The 20,759-nt window shown below is 36.5% G+C and overlaps 1 protein-coding gene across 4 annotated transcripts in view; it reads left to right on the plus strand.

Moving 5' to 3' along the window:
- Window positions 1–2,704: 2,704 nt before the first annotated feature.
- The window catches only part of mfsd14bb (major facilitator superfamily domain containing 14Bb), a 38,565-nt gene continuing 20,510 nt past the window's right edge, over window positions 2,705–20,759 (plus strand). Inside the window, exons 1-6 of one of the 4 annotated variants that reach the window (XM_041250367.1) lie at window positions 2,705–2,980; window positions 11,860–11,904; window positions 13,161–13,256; window positions 14,350–14,412; window positions 18,299–18,426; window positions 19,872–19,986. In XM_041250367.1, the coding sequence (XP_041106301.1) occupies window positions 2,903–2,980; window positions 11,860–11,904; window positions 13,161–13,256; window positions 14,350–14,412; window positions 18,299–18,426; window positions 19,872–19,986 (525 nt within the window). In that variant the 5' untranslated portion in view covers window positions 2,705–2,902. The remainder of the gene's footprint in view (window positions 2,981–11,859; window positions 11,905–13,160; window positions 13,257–14,349; window positions 14,413–18,298; window positions 18,427–19,871; window positions 19,987–20,759) is intronic. The other 3 variants (XM_041250378.1, XM_041250388.1, XM_041250398.1) reach the window with 3 other exon arrangements.

The raw sequence follows: 20,759 nt of genomic DNA on the forward strand, positions 1-20,759 counted from the left end.
GCTTCCCCACATTGTCTAGATGAAGACATTTCTGAGTCAACAAAAACTCCTAGGTCTTTTTCATAGATTCCTTCTCCAATTTCAGTATCTCCCATATGATATTTATAATGTACATTTTTATTTCCTGCGTGCAGTACCTTACACTTTTTTCTATTAAATGTCATTTGCCATGTGTCTGCCCAGTTCTGAATCTTGTCTAGATCATTTTGAATGACCTTTGCTGCTGCAACAGTGTTTGCCACTCCTCACTTTTGTGTCGTCTGCAAATTTAACAAGTTTGCTTACTATACCAGAATCTAAATCATTAATGTAGATTAGGAATAGCAGAGGACCTAATACTGATCCCTGTGGTACACCACTGGTTACCACACTCCATTCTGAGGTTTTTCCTCTAATAAGTACTTTCTGTTTTCTACATGTTCCTAGTCCTTCGCACAAAACACATTCACCTGTACATACCTTTCACCTGGCACTCTCAACAGCCTCTTTCAGCGCTAGTGTGCACTACAATAAACTAAACAACTACACTCTGTGATCTGTTTGCTTTGCACTTCTGTTCTACTAGCACACATGTTGCTAGGATGCATTGATACACAGACACCTTTGCTGCAGTCAATATGATGCCATTTCCGGGTTCAGGAAATAATGAGTGTGGTATATACTCTGACCCTGACCAGATCACTGGGGATAACACATAGGTCTGTACTTCAACACAATACACACCAGATTCAAGTGTGGACTGAATACAGTGCTCATCCACTTCTTGCATGCATATGTTAAGTCTTAACAAAAATGTATGCATGTCGAAGCAAGAACAGGTTGTAAAAAAAAAAATTGATACAGGGTGCCCTGGTCACAAAACCTTAAGCGACTGTTTTAAGCAATGTTTATAATGACAATTTCAACCTAAAATATAATTAATAAGCATCTGTTAACTTTTTCTTTCTAGTTAGTCTTCCTTAAGTGTTGTTTCAGCTTATTAAACCCAGGCCTCCTTTTCCTTTGAACCTTGCTTGCCATTCATTTTGTCATTCTAGAGACATACATTCCTGCTACCATGTCTTTTTTTCTATTATATTTAAATATAAATGCAACTGACTTGAAGGGTTTTATGTTTCTATGGCATTTATCCAACCCATAATGTTTATTGTTTAGAGCAGGGGTCTCCAACCCTGATCCTAGAGAGCCCCAAATCCTCAGGTTTTCTAGGTGTCTATGTCACCGGTGGCTAAATATCTGGAACACCTATTAATCTTGACTAATTAAGCCAATAATGAGTGCAATTAAGTAACTGAGAGCTTGGTTGACATGAATACCATAAAACCCAATAGCTCTTCAGGACCAGGGTTAGAAACCACTGGTTTAGAGTATGTCATGAAAGGCTGAAATGGGTGTCATTGTACTTACTCCAAAACAGGTTCAACTGTATTGTGTTTCATGCATTTGGGTGCTGATCAGTACACATATTTTAAAGTGACAATAGGGCTGCAGCACTGCAAAAGGTTTAATTCTGATTGGTGTTCATTTCTTTTGTTGTTAGCGTGTATACTGAACACATGCATTGTTCCATCATACAATGTATCATGTGTTAAGAAATTGTACAACATAAAATCTTGCTTCAGTCTTGGAATATGCATTTACAGTTCTCTTTATCCTCAGTTGGTATATAAATTTAAGAATGTTAACAAAAATCACTTGACTTTAGAATTTGTAGATTTTTTTTTTTTTTTTTTTTTATCAAGCAACTTTACAGTTTGAACCTGCACAGTGTTTTGCTGTTGCAATGCCCCTAGGTGAAATGACAAAACTCCAGTTCTCAGTTTCCTAGGTAATATTCTCTCTCATTGTCACATTGTGTTACTAGCTGCAAAGTATGTCAGTAGGGAAAGCAACTGGTTGGTTATTGAAAGAGAAAATGACTACTTTACTGTCCAGTTGAAATGACCAACTAAACCGCAAGACACCTGAGAATAGGGCTTGTAAACAGCGACTTAACCTTGTGTTACACAAAAAATATCTTTACCAAAAACATGTCTTTTCAAAACTGGACAGACCTACACAATGTGGAAGGACACAACAGGTAAGATTTACAGAATTATTTTGTTACAAAAATCCTCTTTGGGCTGCCACTTTACATACATACAACCATTTGATTGGAAGCAAATCATCTGACATACTGTATTGTAATGAGAGAGTGTGTATTCATGCCCTGCAATGATATTCTACTACCACATGAAGTTCCCTTGCTCAGTTCTCAACAGAGCTATTCCATGGCCATGTCTATTGTATTCTTTAGCGTCAAACTCAATGAACCATGGTTTAGATTACACTGTTCTATCAAGACTTTCAGTCATAGGTATTTTCGCACCTCTTTACATTTTTACAGAACCACACAGTCAATTTATTAATGTAAACAGCCCTTTTTTCCCCAGTCATAATTATGGTGTTTTTTTTATAGTAGGATAGAAAGAAACCACAGTTTACAGAAGTAACGTTGAACAGATATTATAGTTGAGGTTAAGGTGTTCTCCCTCCAGTTACTCCTTATTGCTTAATTTAATTAAAAGATTAAAGACCCTACTAGACCACTATTCCTTCAATGATCTCAAAGGAATGCCTGCTTTGTTTTATGCCGCTTGATGAATAACGTCACTCACTACCCGAGTGACGCTTTTTCCGGTTGTGTCAAAGGCGTCGGCAGGAAGAGAGTGCACTGTATGTTTAGCTGAGAAGAGAGAGAGAGAGAGGAATCCATAACGCGGAGTATTGTTGCACTCTCTGCTCAGCTGTTACAGTACAAAGTCTAAACAGTCAACAATAATAAGACAACCTGGAAGAAGCGGATATACCCCCGATATCGACGCAACATGGATTTTATATAATTCCGGAAAGATGTGACGAAATGAATAAAGAGAAAAACAAGAAACAGACCGACCGCATCATGTTGGTCAAAAAGATAATAATGAAAGATGGGACCACGGTAAGTGCTTGTTGATAGATCAAAAGTTGCTAAAGCTGTCTAGTATTTTGTATATTTTTGTTTCTGAAAAAGAACCCCCCGTTCACTTTAGCGCCAATCGGGGGGCAAAAGCAAGTCCAAGTTAAGATTTTACTACTCACTTTAAGTTTCGGGTTTATTGAAACGGTGTTTGTGGCTGAAACCGCCCCCCCCCCCCCCCAAAAAAAAAAAAAGGTAGGTCAGGGTTAATGCGGACACATTTAGTTAGGTACACTTGCAGATAACTGTATTAGTCAATTAGTTTTGTCTGACATTTTATATTTGCAATAATGTGGTATATTATTGTATCGCAACATTTTGTCAAGTTGTATTTTTTTTAACGGACAATGTTTCGTGTTTTGTTTGTATTATCACTAATTTTTTTTTGCATACTAGGGCTTTTAGTATTGTTGCTTTTGTTAATATTATATACAGTATTTTGCAAATTGCATTTTTATTTATTTATTGCTATGATAAATAGTTAGAAAAATACTCATACCGTTAACTTGTCGGCGTTATTCCAACTGCCATAGGCAACACGATGTACAAATGAATAGAATGACGAATATCATGAGTCTTGAGTTTCTGTTTCTGTTTTGACTCGTTACACGTAACACGACAGTAGTGGCAAGAAGTAAAATGATTATTTTATATAAAGATTTCAAACAAATTGTATAAGTAGGAACGTAATGTTAGATTGTAAGCATACTGTATGTAACAATGTGAATATTCACAGAATGCAGTGACCACCATAACCACGTTCTGAAATCCCACTCATTAAATCTATTTCCAGGTAATATCTAAAGAGAATGCTTGCCGTAGACAATTTCCTGTTGTATTTATTGTATGAAAAAGAACATCACTGTTTAAACTGCTGCTATGGAAAACCAAAATTGTTCATGCATGCCTGACGTAAACTAACTTGATACCAAAAATGCAGCATGTTTGACAAACGTGGGAACTAAAGCTCTTAAGCATTATTTGGACAGTATTGTACTGCATGAAGTAGTATATTGCTATCATAATGGCGAGAAAAGGGCAATTAACAAAGGCAGACAGACAGACCATTATAACCCTTAAAAGTGTAGGTCTTTCCTTTAGAGAAATTGCACAGAAAGCCAAGGGGTCAGTGAGTACAGTTTCCTACACCATCAAAAGGCACTTGGAAACTGGAGGAAACTCTGACAGGAAGAGGTCTGGTAGACCCAAAGCCACAACAGAATCAGAAGACAAGTTTCTGAGAGTCAACAGCTTGCGTGATAGATGGTTCACAGGACAACAGCTTCAAGCACAGCTTAACACTGGTCGAAGTAAATAAGTCTCAGTTTCAACTGTGAAGAGAAGACTTCAAGCTGCAGGTTTGACAGGTCGAGTGGCAGTAAGAAAGCCATTGCTAAGATGGCAAAATAAGAAAAAAAGGCTTGTCTGGGCCATCAAGCACCACCAGTGGACTACTGAAGACTGGAAGAACGTCTTATGGACCGATAAATCAAAATTTGAAATCTTCGGTTCATCACGCAGGGTTTTTGTATGCAGTCGAGTAGGCAAAAGGATGGTTCCCCGGTGTGTGACACCAACTGTCAAACATGGAGGAGGAAGTGTGATGGTCTGGGGCTCGCTGGATCCAGAGTCGGCAACTTGCTCAGAGTGAGTGGCACCCTGAACCAAAACGGCTACCACAGCATTTTGCAGCGCCATGCAATACCCTCTAGTATACGCCTGGTAGGTCAGGAGTTCATACTACAGCAAGATAATGACCCAAAACATACCTCCAGGCTATGTCAGAACTACCTTAGAAGAAAAGAACAAGACGGTAGGCTTCAAATCATGGAATGGAAAGCAGTCTTCATTCTTAAACCCCATCGAACTGGTTTGGGATGAACTGGAAAGAAGGGTGAAAGCAAAGCAACCTACAAGTGCAACACATTTGTGGGAACTTCTGCAACAGTGTTGGGAAGAACTTTCCGAACAATATTTGAATTCCATTGTAGAAAGAATGCCTCGAGTGTGTTCGGCTGTTATATCTGCAAAAGGTAGCTTCTTTGAGTCAAAAATTTAGATTAAATTTTGTTAAACAAAACAATTCCATGATTTCTTTTTTAACTCCAATTGTTTATTTGTTCTGTGCTTTAATTTCAGAGTACATTGAGACATTAATGTACTCTAGACATTGCAAATCAAGTCTGAACAAATAAACGACTTGAGTTAAGTAGTAACATGCTGTGAAATCTATGAAATCGGAGCCTGCTGGATGGTTCTTTAGCAGAACCTTTTGTAAATCCTTTTGGCAGCTGTATTTGTTTCTGGTGGCTTGTGGTAATTCAGGTGAGGTACATTATATTATTATTATTATTATTATTATTATTATTATTATTATATTTATTATTGTTATTTGTTATTATTTATTTTTATGGGATCTGGAGGTGGGGTAGCGGGGCGGGGGTGGTACAGCTTGTCTGCAGAGGGGGGAACGGGGGTGTAGGAAGAAATGGTAGCCTGGAGATAGGAGGGAGCAAAAAGGTCAAGACAGCGGTAGGCGAGTTTTGAATTGGATGTGAGCAGCGATAGGGAGCCAATGGAGAGAGTGGTGCAGTATGTAGCATGGTAGAAATGAGGAACGGAAAAAGACAGGGCGAGCAGCAGAGGTTTGGATGAGCTGGATGGGTAGCACAGGCAGGAAGGCCAGCCAGGAGGGAGATGCAGTAGTCAAGGCGGGACAATATCAGGGCCTGAACTAGGAAACTTGTGGAGTAATCGGTGAGGAAGGAGTGAATCCTGCGTATATTGCTGAGGAAGAAGCGACAGGAGCGAGCCAGTCGAGATGTGGGTGTGCAAGAACAAAAACTACTGCTATCATTGAAACTTTAGCATCTACTTCATCTACCGATCTGGCCTCAGTCATGAAAACAAATGTTTTCGCACTTGCAACTGACGGCAGTAATGATACGGAGACACAGTTGTACCCTGTTGTTATAAGGTATTTCAGTATAAACTTCATGCTTTACTGTCATGCAGTGGCATATCAGCAACATGAGAAAACATCTTCAAGACTGTAAATACTCTTGCAGTCATTTAACATACCAAGGAAAAATTGAATAGCTTTTAGAGCAGACAATGCTTCTGTTATGAATGGGGCATATAAAGGGGTAGCTACCTACGTAAAGAAAGAGAACAACGCAATCAACATTCAGGGCTTACCATTTAATTCACATAACAGCACACAGCTTCAAAAATGTTGCCAGCAAGAGTAGATGAGCTACTCATTGACGTATACTATCACTTAGACTAAAGTGGTAATGCCAGAAACAGGTACTGAGACAAGGAAGATACTGAAACATGTGAACACCAGGTTTGTGCATTAACAGATTCAAGTTTTGACTTTTTAGCAAATAAATTCTCTAATATAATAATTGACGGATCATATCACGTAATACATTGTATGGTTTTATACCGTACTTGGTTTAAGCTAGAAACCGTTCATATTAATATCATAATTAAGATATTAATTAATATCTTTAAATCATTGTTTTTAAAAACAACAGCAATTGTAGTTTGTATTTAAGGTGGTTGAGTTTGTCAAGGAAATTCATGGTTAAATTCATTTTAATATAAGCATTTTCCAGATATTTAATTCAGACTTTTGTCTGTGTGTCATGCTGTGGGGAATGGGTTGTTACTTCAAAACTGATTAGATCAGGCACAGGCCACAAGCAACGTTAGCTCTTTGAAGCTCGCCTTCCAAATGCTGTCTGATTGTCTAATCTCCTAAGGTGTCATAACGTACCAAGCAAGCTATAGTGGCAATGCAGTTGTTCCATTATTGTGTTAAGTTAGTTTAAATACTTTAAGAATCATTTTTAATTGCATAACTTGTGGACAGAAGTTTAATAGTTGTTTTAAGTAAGTTTTCCAATAAATCTGAAGTGTTTATTGTGTTTTAAATGACTATTATAAACTAATAACTATTTTTAAATATTATCCTTTGATTGTATTATGATGTTTTATATTCTTGTAATCGTAATTTTGTATCGAGAACGCAACTGAAATTTGTTTGCTTCTCCAATGAATGTAACTAAAGTTATATTGAATAGGCGGTTTAAATGATAAATGTGAAATTCTTCGATAACAAAATAGGTGAATACATTCCATTTCTAACACATCTTTTATGTGTGACATGCAACTGTCTATCAAATACTATGAACCAATGGAAGGACCGACAAAGACTAGTTTACAGTACAAGGGAATGCCTATAAATTGTGTTATTTAAACTCAAAACAAGGTTTTTCACTCTCTCTGGACTCTCTCTGTTCTCTCTGGATTTGCTCTTTCTTCAAAACATCTCATTGCTCTCATCAAACTGAAGTTATTCATCGAAGATGCAATTATGCAATCTTCAAAGCTCTCCCGAAGAAGATGCTCTGCCTCCGGAACGACAAAAGCTTTTGCCTACAGTACAGACTTCACAGAGATACTGTACTGCGTTGCTGCTCAACAAACTTCTACAGAGAGGACGACCTTGTTAAGAAGACATTGTTTTAAATGTCGTACCAACAGAATAAGTATCAAACTTATATTGTGTGTTACAAGTAACTGAACTGAAGCCATGATATCAATATCGTCACAATACATAATGTACGTCTATCCAACTAGATGCTGAACATTGTACATGCGTACTTAGCCACGTGGAAGCTGGTCTCTGTAAATGTAATGCGTGACTGAACTGAACGATGTATGATGAGCTATTAAGACTGCTTCACTAATGCAGAACTCTTTGACCAGAGAGCACATCAACTTTTCCTTGAATGTTTTATTTTGTTTCTTCTTTATACATGTGTTTTTAACTATGAAACCTAACCTTTATTCTTCTTCCTTTTGAGAATATGAATAATGTAATAGTTTGGATTGTTAGGTTTCTTTTTGTCTTATAACAAATACACATTTATGATTGATTTGAATTACTTAAGCATACATAATATTAATTGTTAATCTCTCTTCATTGTGAATCTAGGGATAATTAAGCCAGAATCGCTAGTTCTTAGTGAGGTATTCTGTTTATTATGGTTAATAATTACATTATGGGCAATAATGGGTATTTTCTTTAATGGTAATTGGCGAGGACACAGTTGTGATGTAAACCCTAGATATACAACGTAAATGTGCACGATAAGTTTAGGCTCATGCATTGATAGATTGCTGCAACCATGACGCTCACTCGTGGAGTTCTGCAATGTAAACAAAGGTAGCTGTCCAATATTTTTATACATCGGTTTTAAAACGAATCCCCACCCAGCTAGTTTCACTTCAGAATGTCGTTGTTTCTTCTATTAGGTCCAGGCAAGATAGTTCAGAAAGCCACATGTGGTGAGACACCAACCATGCATAAAAAAACACCAGGCAAGCAATTGTTGACATAACCTACCACAAGTAGTTGTAACTGTTTTTTTATATGTTCTCTTTGTTTTAAGAAGACATCTTAATTTCTTGAATAAATCCACACTAAAGATAAGAACACTTTAGTTATTGACTTTATTATTGTTATTGATTAAGTTTGTTATTGATTGATTTGGTATGCAATTCATTAAATGTACATTTTCGTTTATACCTCTTTCAGAAATCAACCTAAAATACTTAAAATATTAAACAGTAAAACTTATACTGTGTGACCTTGTACTTATACTTTAGTTTAGGCTTCGCTATGATGTCAATAGAAATGTCCCTTGACACATGCAGTGTGAAACCTGAGTTTGCTGATTCATGTTTTGTATGTATTTTTTTTCTAGTAGGTCAGAGCAAGGTAGTTCAGAACACTACTAGGTGTAGTGAGACACCAACCAAAAAAATGCCAAGCAAGCAACCGTTTAAAGTGGCACAACATACCAAAAGTATGTGTAACTACTATTTAAATTTGTCAAAGCGTTTTACAATATGACTTGATGTTTAGGTAAATTTAGAAAAGTGTTGTAATTAATTGAATTAGGACATGTTTATGCTGCTGATTATAATCTTCTCTTTACTTTTTATTAACCCAGTAAGTTTTTGCGTTGATATACTTGTCAAGCCATTTTGATTTAAATTATGCAAGACTGACCTTGTGTGGATTGCTTTATTGGAGTTTAGGCTCAGCTATGATGTCAAGTGAGGTGTCTACTGACACAGGCAGTGTGAAACCTAAGGCTGTTGAAACTACTTCTGCAAATGGCAAAGGTACCATCTGTTTACCAGAATACATATTATTGCAAGATGGTAGCCTGTTACAAAGCAATACTGTAATGCACTTCTCAGCAATTGCCAATATTCTAAGGGGAAAGTAGCCCTCTAACTCTGCATGGAAAAAAAGAATATGTTTAAGAGCAATGTCCAGGGACTTAAGTGTTTCACATATTGCTTGCTTTACATAAGAACATAAGAACATAAGAAAGTTTACAAACGAGAGGAGGCCATTCAGCCCATCTTGCTCGTTTGGTTGTTAGTAGCTTAGTAGAGGGGCCAGAGACAGGTAGAGTTGTCAGCAAGAAGAGTGGTGTAAAGACAAAAGTAGCAGCAGCTAGGAAGCCAGACACCAGATTTAGTAGAATACAGCACAGCCTAGAGAACCCTCTTGTGATGCTGTCTTGCCTGTTTCACCAAACCTGCTTGCCATGTTTTGATGGGTTGAATACTCTCTTGCAGAGAGATGAACCATTTATTCATATTCTCAAGCGGGAACTAGATTCCTTGCATTTAGTCCTTTTCAGCAAGATTATCAAGTAATCATTGGCAGCAGATACGCATACGAGATGTACAAGTTAGAGCAAACCAAAAGGGCAGAGATGACGTAGTAATTGGTGTGAAAGCAAGACAAAATTTAGAGGAATCCAGGGAGGGTAGAAAATTACGAAGAGTGAGACGAATGTCTTCTTTGATTCTGTCAGAAAATACTATGCAGAGGCAAGTACTTGTATTGCCAGAAAATTGCCAGAGCATGATGAGGTTTTGAAACATGTTGAAGTCGCTGACATTAGCCAGAGAACAAGTGCCAAATTTGCATCTGCACTGTATTTTGTAAGATGATTTGATCTGTTGTCATATGACAAATTAGATCAGTTGAAAAATTTATTTGCTGTATATCGGGTGGATAACTGCATGGTACAAGATTGGAAAGATCACATTTGCAGCTACAAGCCAGCCAAAGTTGCCCTGTTGACTAAGGTGATGCTATCCATGCCAGGGTTCTCGCCAGCGCTGTTGAGCGTAACAGGCCGCTACGTTGCTACCTGGAAAAATGACGCTGTAATCAGGCCGCTATGCTGTGTTTTAAGTTTGCATAATGGCCAAAAAATAATCCTGGAAACACTGTTGATTTTATTCCTTTGTTAGAAATTAGTTTGCTTAAAATACTTGTTTCAGCTCTCAATACTCTTCAATGGGTTGGTTGTGACAGCATGTTCTCTAGTTTGATGCGTGTAATGAACTTCACTGAACTTTATTAGCACATTCCCCCGTTGATGGATGAGACTAGAACCTGGGTGCGCCCCTGATACACAGCTGTGTAACAACCAACACCGTTGCAAATCTTTATTATTATAACATAACTACATTCCCTTTAAGACTTTCATTTAGTTAGCAACTGTGGCTAAAGTAACTTAACATTTTTAGCCACATTGGAAAAACTTTAGCCGCTTAACGATACTATAAACGAATTGCCCTTTAAATCCTTCACATTATTTTGGCTGTGACTCCGTTTTCTTTCCACTACAGAAAGGTAAAGCAAAATTGTGCCAGTAAACAGTGCTATTAGTGTATGTTAATATGAATGCCTCCCTGACAAACCGCAGCTCTAGTTATACAAGATTGTACTAATGTGATTGATAATATTAGTAGGATTGTACAGCTACTACTGTGTTAAAACGTTTTTTTTTGTTGTTTTTGTTTACCGTTATTCCTCCTTCGAATTGACTTTGTTAGTATTTCCAAAATATATTACAACACATTTTTAAAGAGATAGCAAACAATGGGTGGGGGGAAACAAAAATTTAGCTGCGATCTTGAAGCTGCGTGTTTCTGGCTTGCCGTCTGTGAAAATGTCTTCAAATGTCTGCTTCACCTCCCCCCGACTAGTATTACAGTCATATTTTAGTTGTGTGCATGGGTGACTGGTATTCCTTGGGATGCATCTTTTGTACATGATTCTGGTAATTGGTCTGTACAATTTGTTTCGTAACACTTTTTTTTTTTCCCTGTTTGTATGCCATATGGGTTTTTTTGGTTTTGTTTATTTGTAACCTCGCATGTAGCGAGGTTATGGACCGTGACATGACGGTTGACGTGAGGCCCTGACCACGCTCAGGCAGCGTGAGTTTACTGTTGCAATGTCCAGAATGAGGCGATGGGGATATTCTTTCTCTGATATGTTGCCATATGTGTGTGGTCAAATTCAAACATAGTTTGGTGGAAAAGATTTGGATTTATTGACAAAAAGGTTCCAAAAAGTGCTGGAACCCCATTCCATCTATCAAAAAAAGTTCTCAAGTACTCAGACTATTGTCTGGTAAACCAGTAATCCCTTTAAACTTGACACTACTTCTGTCATCCAGTTTAGATATAGAAATAGATATATAAATAGAATTGTAGTTATATATTAGCGTTTATAATCTTTTATCATAATTCAGAGAGAATACAATGAAATCTGTTTTTCTAAAAATAAAAAATCAACAAAGTATTTTTCTCCAAAACACATAGCCTAACGAAAAAAGGGCAGTTCAGAACATTTGTATGTTTGTAAAGAAATTACCATCAGTACCCTTGATGGGTTTATGAAAAGCTTCCTTAGTGCCGGCAGTGGAGTAGTTCCTTGTTTTCAGTACCTTTCTCTGTCTCCTCAGTTACCAGTGAGTGTACCACCACCATCTGCCCCTCAAGAGAGACAAGTAGGTGACAAATTCAACTATTCTGCTTTGAAATCTCCAAATGTACTACAGTAAACAATACTGTACGTTTTAGGATAAACAGATGAGGTGCAACTAGCCTAATGAGTATTGACGATTTATTTTCTTTTTAAAATACATTTTGAAAGAACTTTATTCCGAACCAGTAGTATTGGATTAAAGCAAGATATATTTTTTCTAAAGCACTAGTATATTACAGTACATGCATGTTTGGACACTTTCCCTTTAAGACTCGTACACAGAGAATACCATGTTGCCCTCCATATTTCCACTTGGATGTAAGCTAACGAATTCAATTGTCACGACACAAATAAAATACCGACCTTGTAAATGAAAAGGAAACGCTTACTACCCATTTCTGGTTTTATATACAGTTGTACTCCCTGGGTATTGTGAAGCAATGTTGGTTCCTGGAAGCACAGCATGACATGAATGGCAGAGGAAAATTACTAGCTTCTGGTTGTTCACATCCTTTTCAAAGCTACATTGTTTGTAGAACAAATGGTCATTGTACATACAATAGACACAATGCTTAAAAATGATAGCCTGCACATGTTTTCCAGTCAATTGGTACAGTACTCTGTACAAAGGAGGTTACATGCCTGTGCATTAAAATAACAATATTGAAATATGGGACTGCATTAGCCATATGAATGTGTGCCACAGAGTTTAGCAGCCATGTGTATGAGTCATGTTGTTTTTGGGCAATCAGTTAAATACATTTTGTTTTTTCTCTGGATTTAAACCCAGAGTGAAAAGCTTTTTATTCATCTATTCTCTTCGTCTAATAAACTCTTATTTACTAGCTGAAAGAGGGGACATAAGTAATACAGTACAGTTGCAAAATCTAAACTGAAAAGTTAAAGGTGAAGCACTCATAGTTTTGTTCTTGGGTGGAGTGGAGTTGTCTGAGTGCATATATTGTACCTCCCATTTTAATTCATTCATGGGGACGGGAGACAGATGGGTGGACTTTTTTCAGTTTTGTCCCTGGAGCCAACTACAGTGTAACTCTTTTCTATTAGAGTAATAATCTGACATGATAAACTGATTCATACTGCAAATGTAACAGGGGGATATAACTGAGAAATACAGTACTGTGAAAGTAAAACAGTGATTACACAATACGTACAAAAAACATATCATCTACTTGACTGAACATTACGTTCCGTTTTTTATTTTGCCTACTGTATATGCCTATATAAATAACTCACAAGTGTAACTCCCCCCCCCCACAGCAACAGGGAATTGGTCATGCTACCGTTACACATGCAGTGGTTGTCATTTTCTTGGAGTTCTTCGCCTGGGGTTTGTTGACCACTCCAATGTTAACAGTAAGTATCACATTGTTAACATGACTTGCATAAAATTTTACATTAGGAAATTGAGTCATCAGAACAAATAACAATAACAAATATTTAATTTTTTTTTTTTTTTTAAACAAATTGTGTTGTTGGAGGTGCAGACCTGCTTTGCAGATTAGGCCATGTGCAAGTAATTTGCCTGTCATATACAGTAGCTCAAATTGTGCAGGTATTGTATTTATAGCATTTTCACAATAACTGTTCAGCTGTATATTGCTGTATGTGGTAACTTGCATCCAAATGATCCATTTGAATCTCACTATACACAACAAATGCTTGTTTAGCCCCGTATGGATGAAAAAATGGCCAGATTTACTAATTGCAGCTTCACATGTCTGGTTAGTTTAAAAAAAAAAAAAAAAAAATAAAAAGTGTATTTTACTTGAAGGGTTTTTAAATTGCAAATGTTGTTGTAGTTTGTAAAGTTTATTTTAATAACTGTTAGTTTTGCTACTGCAACAGTTGAGCATGTGCTTGCTGTTGGTGTATAGCCTGAAAATAACATCTAAAAATGTTCTGAATATTTACTTAGAAGATGCTCTTTAACCAGCATTTAGTGTCTCTTCACACACGTGTGTGTAAAGCTTTCTGTAGCTTTCAGGAATCTAACCTAACATAACTATGTAAAAAAAGAATTGTCTGGAATTTAATTATTACAATATAGAATATTTAGGTTGCTATTTGTGTTTTATTCTGTTGTGTTGTGTTCTGCTCATGTACTGTGGTACTGTAGCTTTAATTAAAAGACCAACTCGCACTGTGACATTGCTGCTCACTGCCTGTGTGTTCGAATGATCTTCAGATCGGGTTCAGGTTAAGTGAGTGTTCTGCATTGCGATGGGGTCATTCGCAAGACAACCCCACCTGAACACAAAGATTTGGGGGTTCTAAAAAATAATTAACCCCAATCTAGATGCGGGTTGTATTTCGGGTTGGGGTCCTAATATAAATATTTAAATCTAGTAGTTTGTATTTTGTAGTTAAATTTACAAAATATAAATGTGTATATAGCAATTATATGTATGTATGTACAATATCTAAATATATTCTAAATGTGTTCTAGGTTCTACATGAAACATTTCCTCAACATACGTTTTTAATGAACGGTCTAATTCAAGGTGTAAAGGTAAGAGTTGCATTTAATTTGCATGTTTGTATCTTTTACCTTTTTATACAGTTTCATTTTTTCTGGGAAACCTACTCTGTAGTAAAGGAAGGCCTGCCTTTTATATTGTGAATTAAAATGAACTGTATAAAGATAGTTTAGATTACTCCTAAGGTCCTTGTCAACGTGAGGTTGAAGCAATATGTTTGTTCTAACAGTTTGCTTTTAACCTCAAAACCTGTGGTTCTTGCATTAGCTCTTTAAACATGAAAGTGAACAGCACAGAGTGTGTGAGTGTTACATTATTTTATTTAAAAAAGATTATATTTTAAGAATAACTAACTACAGTAGAATAAGCATGGCCTTAAAACCCCCAAAACACCCACCCACTGGCTGGTAATACATCTGTGAGCGTAATCTTTTGTGACTGCATGTTGGCATGAGTTGGCCTTCTACTATAGTTTCACCCACAGTAGTGAATACGTTTCTTAATACAGTTCTTAACTTTGAGAGCCGTTCTCACAATACGTTCCTTTCAACCAAATCACCAGCATTGTTGTGGGAGGGAGAATGAACTGGATACAGTATGATGATTGTAAGAGCGTTTTCCAGAGAAAGATCTCTCAAGTAAACATTGACACATGTATTGCTGCAGTATGGACACGCGGGATAACCAACTGTCCTTTTAATGTACAGTGTAAATTTTTACTGTTATGCGTGCAAACATTAATTGAGATTTACTTTTAGTAGGTGAATACAGTCATACTTATGTTAAACTAAATTGCATAACACTGTAAATCTTTTCTCATAAGCAAGTTTCTCATAAGTTTTTATTCTCTAAGTGCACATATACAGTTTAATATTTCTAAATCGGGTTTGAAACACCTGTTTGTTCAGTTGTTCCACCAAGTGTCATGACATTTTCTGCCTAATCAGACCACGGTCAAACGTGTAAGTCTGCCTAGACGATGCATGCCGAAGTTGGATGACGCAATCTCGTGTTTTTCTGAAGAACCTGATGTTTTACTAAAAGTTGGTCATTTTATTAAGAAACTGTGTACTCCTCCCCCCAAAAAAGGAAAATAAGGGGCCATAGTTATACAGTATTGGGTTGTTCCAGCTCAAATGAACCAGTGAGGGCTCTACTTCAGTGACTTGCATCAGGTATTTATTTGGAAAGCATTTCAGTAGTTTTAAGGTAATTTCTAAAAGCGAGGTCAAAGGTCATCAACCTAACTACTTTTACCACCTTTTCATGACATCTGCTATTAAATGTTTTTCTTTCTGTTTTGTGTTTTTTTTTTTTTTTTTTTTTTTTGTAGAAACACGTCCCAGAATTTGGTTAAATACAGTGCCTATAAGAAGTATTTACACAACCTACTCAACACTTTGAAGAGGCAAGATAAATTTTTATTGTGAAACAACAGTTAATGAAAAAAAAAAAAAAAAAACCTGACATAAATATTCACCCCCGAGTCAATACTTGGTAGAACCACCTTTGGCAGCAATTACAGCTGCGAGTCTTTTGGGGTAAGTCTCTACCAGGTTTGCACATCTGGATCTTGCAATATTTGCCCATATTTCTTGACAAAATTGTTCAAGGCTTTGACTGGGCCACTCTAGGACATTCACTTTCTTGTCTTTAAGCCACTCCAGTCTCACTTTGGCTGTGTGCTTGAGGTCATTGTCCTGCTGAAAGGTGAATCTCTGTCCCAGTCATAGGTCTTTTGCAGACTGAAGCAGGTTTTTCTCAAGGATTTGTCTGTATTTAGCTCCATCCATTTTGCCCTTTACCCTGACAAGCTTCTCAGTCCCTGCTGATGAAAAGCATCCCCATAGCATTGTGCTGCCACCACCATGATGTGCTGTGTTGTGTTTGCGCCAGACATAACGCTTTGCATTTAGGCCAAATACTTCAATTTTTGTTGCATCGGACCACACAATCTTTTGCCACATCTTTTCAGAGTCTTCCACATGCCTTTTTGCAAATTCCAAGCAGGATTTTACATGGGCTTTTTTCAGAAATTGATTCCTTCTTGCCACTCTTCCATACAGGCCAAATTTGTGGAGTACCTCAGCTATTGTTTACACATGGAGAGTTTCTCTCATCTCAGCCATGGAACGCTGTAGGTCTTTCAGAGTTGTCATTGGCCTCTTGGTGGCTTCTCTGACCAATGCCCTTCTTACCCGGCAGCTCAGAACGGCCTGCTCTAAGCAGATTCTGGGAGGTGGCGTATACCTTCCACTTCTTAATGATTGACTTAACTGTGCTCCAGGGGATATTCAGTGCCTGTGAAATCTTTTTATACCCCTCCCTTGAACTATGCCTTTCCACAGCTTTATCCCGGAGTTGTTTTGAAAGCTCCTTGGTCTTCATGGTAATATATTTGCTTTGAATGCACTACCCAACAGTGGGACCTTACAGAGACAGGTGTATTTAATCTGAAAACATGTGAACCACTTTTGTTGCACACAGATGGACTCCAATTAACTTATTGTGTGAATTCTGAAGGCAATTGGTTGAACCTGAGCTTATTTAGGAGTGTCATAGCAAAGGGGGTGAATATTTATCTAAAGAAGACTTCAGGTTTTTATTTTTAATTGATTTGTATTTTCACCCCCCATTTTTTTCACACATTGAAAGTGTTGAGTAGGTTGTGTAAATCTAAGGAAAGAAATCCCATTTAAATGCATCAAGATTTCAGGTTGTAACACAACAAACTGTGAAAACATCCAAGGGGGTGAATACTTCCTATAGGCACTGTATAACTACACTATAGTTGGCTTAAAATACAGCAAAACATTGTTAAAAAATCAACTGCAAAAATGGAAAAATAACTTATTTTACAGTGGCACAAAAAAGCAGGCATGTCCTCAGAATCAGCTTTGCCAGTTAACATTCCTCCTTTTACTTTTAGAAGTGTTTGCAAACCCAAGTTCTATTTTTGCCACATCAACAAAGTCTTCGCAGTGAATATGCATGAAATGGAACCATCCAAAGCAAATGTAGTCTTGAAATATATGATTCTGAAATTCACAGCAGTGCAATCTTTCAAAAACAAAATGAGATTCTGAAGCAGGCTCACAGTTGGTACCGTAGCTTTTGTCCCTCGATTCTGTCAAAGTGAAATATTGTATCGGAGGAACTATAGTAACTAAAAATGTCATTGATTTGACACTGCTTGGTGTTTTATTAGTTTTGCAAGAATTCACCATGTGACTTGCTACAGTACAAGGTCTTTTGCACAGTGGCCTAAATTAGGCGCAGTGCTTGCAAAACTAGAGTTCTACAGTGATTTTTATTCTTAAATATTTTCTATAGATAGAAAGAGCTGTCTTTCAAGAATTGCTGGTAATATTTTTTAATACTGTATTATTCCAGATAACCCACAAGAGACTTTATATAAAAGACTGCTTAGTACAGTAGTGTAAAAACAATGTGTAATTTGTTTGAGACTTTTCCAAATAGTTGCTGTGTTTTCCTAAATTGTTAAACTTCCTTTACCTCCTGTTTTGAAGCTCTTAGACATTGCTATAGGACTGAAATGTATTCAAAAGAGTACCATGGTTAGCTTACTGGCAGCAGTACATTATTCCTGGTAGACACTCATTAATTAAAATCCATTCTATCTGGACCTATTTCTGTGATAAAATGTCGCTGTAGTCAATAAGATAGTAAACATTTAAAGGCAATTATTAATTCTTCCCAACAAATTACAGCATTGCTTCATTCTAATTAAAATGTAGTTGCTTTGATTGCTGTACCTTCTTAGTGGGTGGGAATAACCTTTTTATAAACTGTACTGAATTTCTCTATCATGTATGCTTTTTGTAAGAGCTTACTCATCGGGAAAAATAAATAAGGTAATCTTATTTGTTCTTTTTTGCTTTTTCTTTCTACTTCTAGGGCTTTTTATCATTTATGAGTGCTCCTCTAATAGGGGCCCTGTCAGATGTATGGGGGAGGAAGTCTTTTCTGCTGGTCACAGTGTTCTTCACCTGTGCCCCAATTCCTCTAATGAGGATAAGTCCCTGGTAAGAGGCATGGGCTTGAACCAATGCTCTGTATGTGACGTTGCGTGTCCTGTGTGCAAGGCCTAGCTGTGTAATTCACTCGGTGTAACCGATAACAGACAATGCTTTTGTGTAGTGTGTGTTTCAGTGATTCACATTAGATCATTATAAACTATGAAGAACTGCTGAGAGTGAGACTGTTCTATGGTGAATTGGGTTTAAAGTACAATTATTGTACAGCTGGCAAATTTTAAATATACATTATCTCCAACAGTAAACGCTGTTGTAGCTGACCATTGTGAACTTAAAATATTGTATAGTTGCTAAAACATTTCTCACATGCTCACTAAAACATCTATATACGCTCCTGCACTTGATTAAATATGTACATGTCTTTGATTAATGTTATGTCAAATCTATTGAGATAATGGCAGTGTTCTTGTATGTCTTTAGAAATGCAGGTTTTGTTTTTGAGGTGGTTCAAAACAACTAGTATTTGAAGTACATGCTTTGTGTCATGTAAGACTTGAGTACATACAGTGCTACTTGGAGTCATTTTCTGATAGTTAAATTGCATGTTTTGTCAACTTGGAAAATGTGTTTCTTTAGAATGATTTATGCTCTCTTCCTGGAGTGTGTAAGAAAAGGGATTATTTATTTATTTTTTTAAATAAAATCTGAATCAAATTGCTATTGTTTGCTGCACTTTATGTCAAAACACTACAGCATAAATGCAATTCTAGGACTGATGCTGTGAAATCCTACATTTTTAAAACTGCTTTTTCTGGAGTACTCCAGATGAATGTATTCCTTGCATTTCTGCAAACCATCTGTATGCATTTAACTGTGGTACATTACATTGTTGTGTTTCTATGAATTTCAAGCTCACTGACTCATTTAATAGTAAATGTTTTCAATAAATGCAGATATTCCCACACCCATTTTAATAGTACTGCTAATCAGTTGTAAAATTGGTACTCCAGAAAGCATTCTGATTAATCGGGTAGGAGTGGAATTTATATATGAGGGATCTCCTTTGAAAAACTTGATAAACTACGTTTCCTTTAGATAACCTATCCTTGTGACCTATATACAATTTTCTGAAAACTGAGGTGTTCGTGGGTTTTATACCACTTTTTTGTTTTTCCAGAAAATGTTTTTACAGGACATCCCTTATATATCTACATATCTATACATCTTAATATTTTAATGTAATTAAATATTAATGTTCTGCCTGTTCTGTATCCAGGTATGTGTGCCCTCATTTTTGTTTCAGCTAGTTAATTATTTAACAGGTTTACAAACTAATGGATAGAGGTACACAGAAATCTGGGCTTTATTTTTCAGTGACGGTTGGTTTGAAACGCTTCATAAATGTATTTGTGTATTAGTTAATAACATAATTCAGTGCAGTTACATTCATTCCAAATGTTTAACTCCTTTTGGTTTTCTTTTTTTTTTTCTAGGTGGTATTTTGCTATGATTTCTGTGTCTGGAATCTTTTCTGTCACCTTCTCTGTTATATTTGCTTATGTAGCTGATATCACAGAAGAACATGAAAGAAGTACAGCATATGGACTGGTAAGGAGACTTTCTTTTCTTTTTATTTCTTGTAAAATACCATATCAGATGCTAATTAAGTTGGTTACGTTTGAAAATAAGTTTAAAATGTTTTATATAAATTCTTATGATTATGTATTTCAAAGGCTGGGGGGCTGGGGGGGTCTGAAGTCCTGTAATACTGCATAGATTTCTGACCTCCTGGTATTATAAGAGTTTAACCCTTTGTACCTCCAAGCATTTGTCACCTCACAGCCAAGTATTTTATGACCGTTTTTATGACAGTGCTATAACAAAAATCCTATTTGAGACAGTAGAGTTAACAAATTTGTATTTATTTTCAGACCCTGAACAAACTACCAGATTTTCATCCTAACTTTTTTTTTTTCACAAAATCTAATTATCTATTTTGTACCTTTTTTAGAGGGATTTTTACAACCCTAACATGTTTATATAAATTACTACTTTGAGTAACCTGGGGTAAACTAAAGCGATTTTTTGACTGTTTAACATTCATTGTTTAGTCTACAGTTATAATACACAACATAAAGAGACTTCACCACAAAAACAACTGATAAGAATGTCAACTGGTTGCATAACAATATAACATTGTATAAAACTATCAAAAGTTTGTATATCAAACAAACATGGTTTTTGAGTATGTCCCTATAACAGTGTCAAACATCTCCCTGGATTTTACTCAGTTCATGTTTTTATGCACTCTGCTTGGTCTTGTTATAACAGTGGCAGACCACTCATTCTATAGAATATATAGTGTCTGGGGTTGGTCAGCC

Source organism: Polyodon spathula, chromosome 1, assembly GCF_017654505.1.
Source record: "Polyodon spathula isolate WHYD16114869_AA chromosome 1, ASM1765450v1, whole genome shotgun sequence".
Classification (NCBI taxonomy): Eukaryota; Metazoa; Chordata; class Actinopteri; order Acipenseriformes; family Polyodontidae; genus Polyodon; species Polyodon spathula.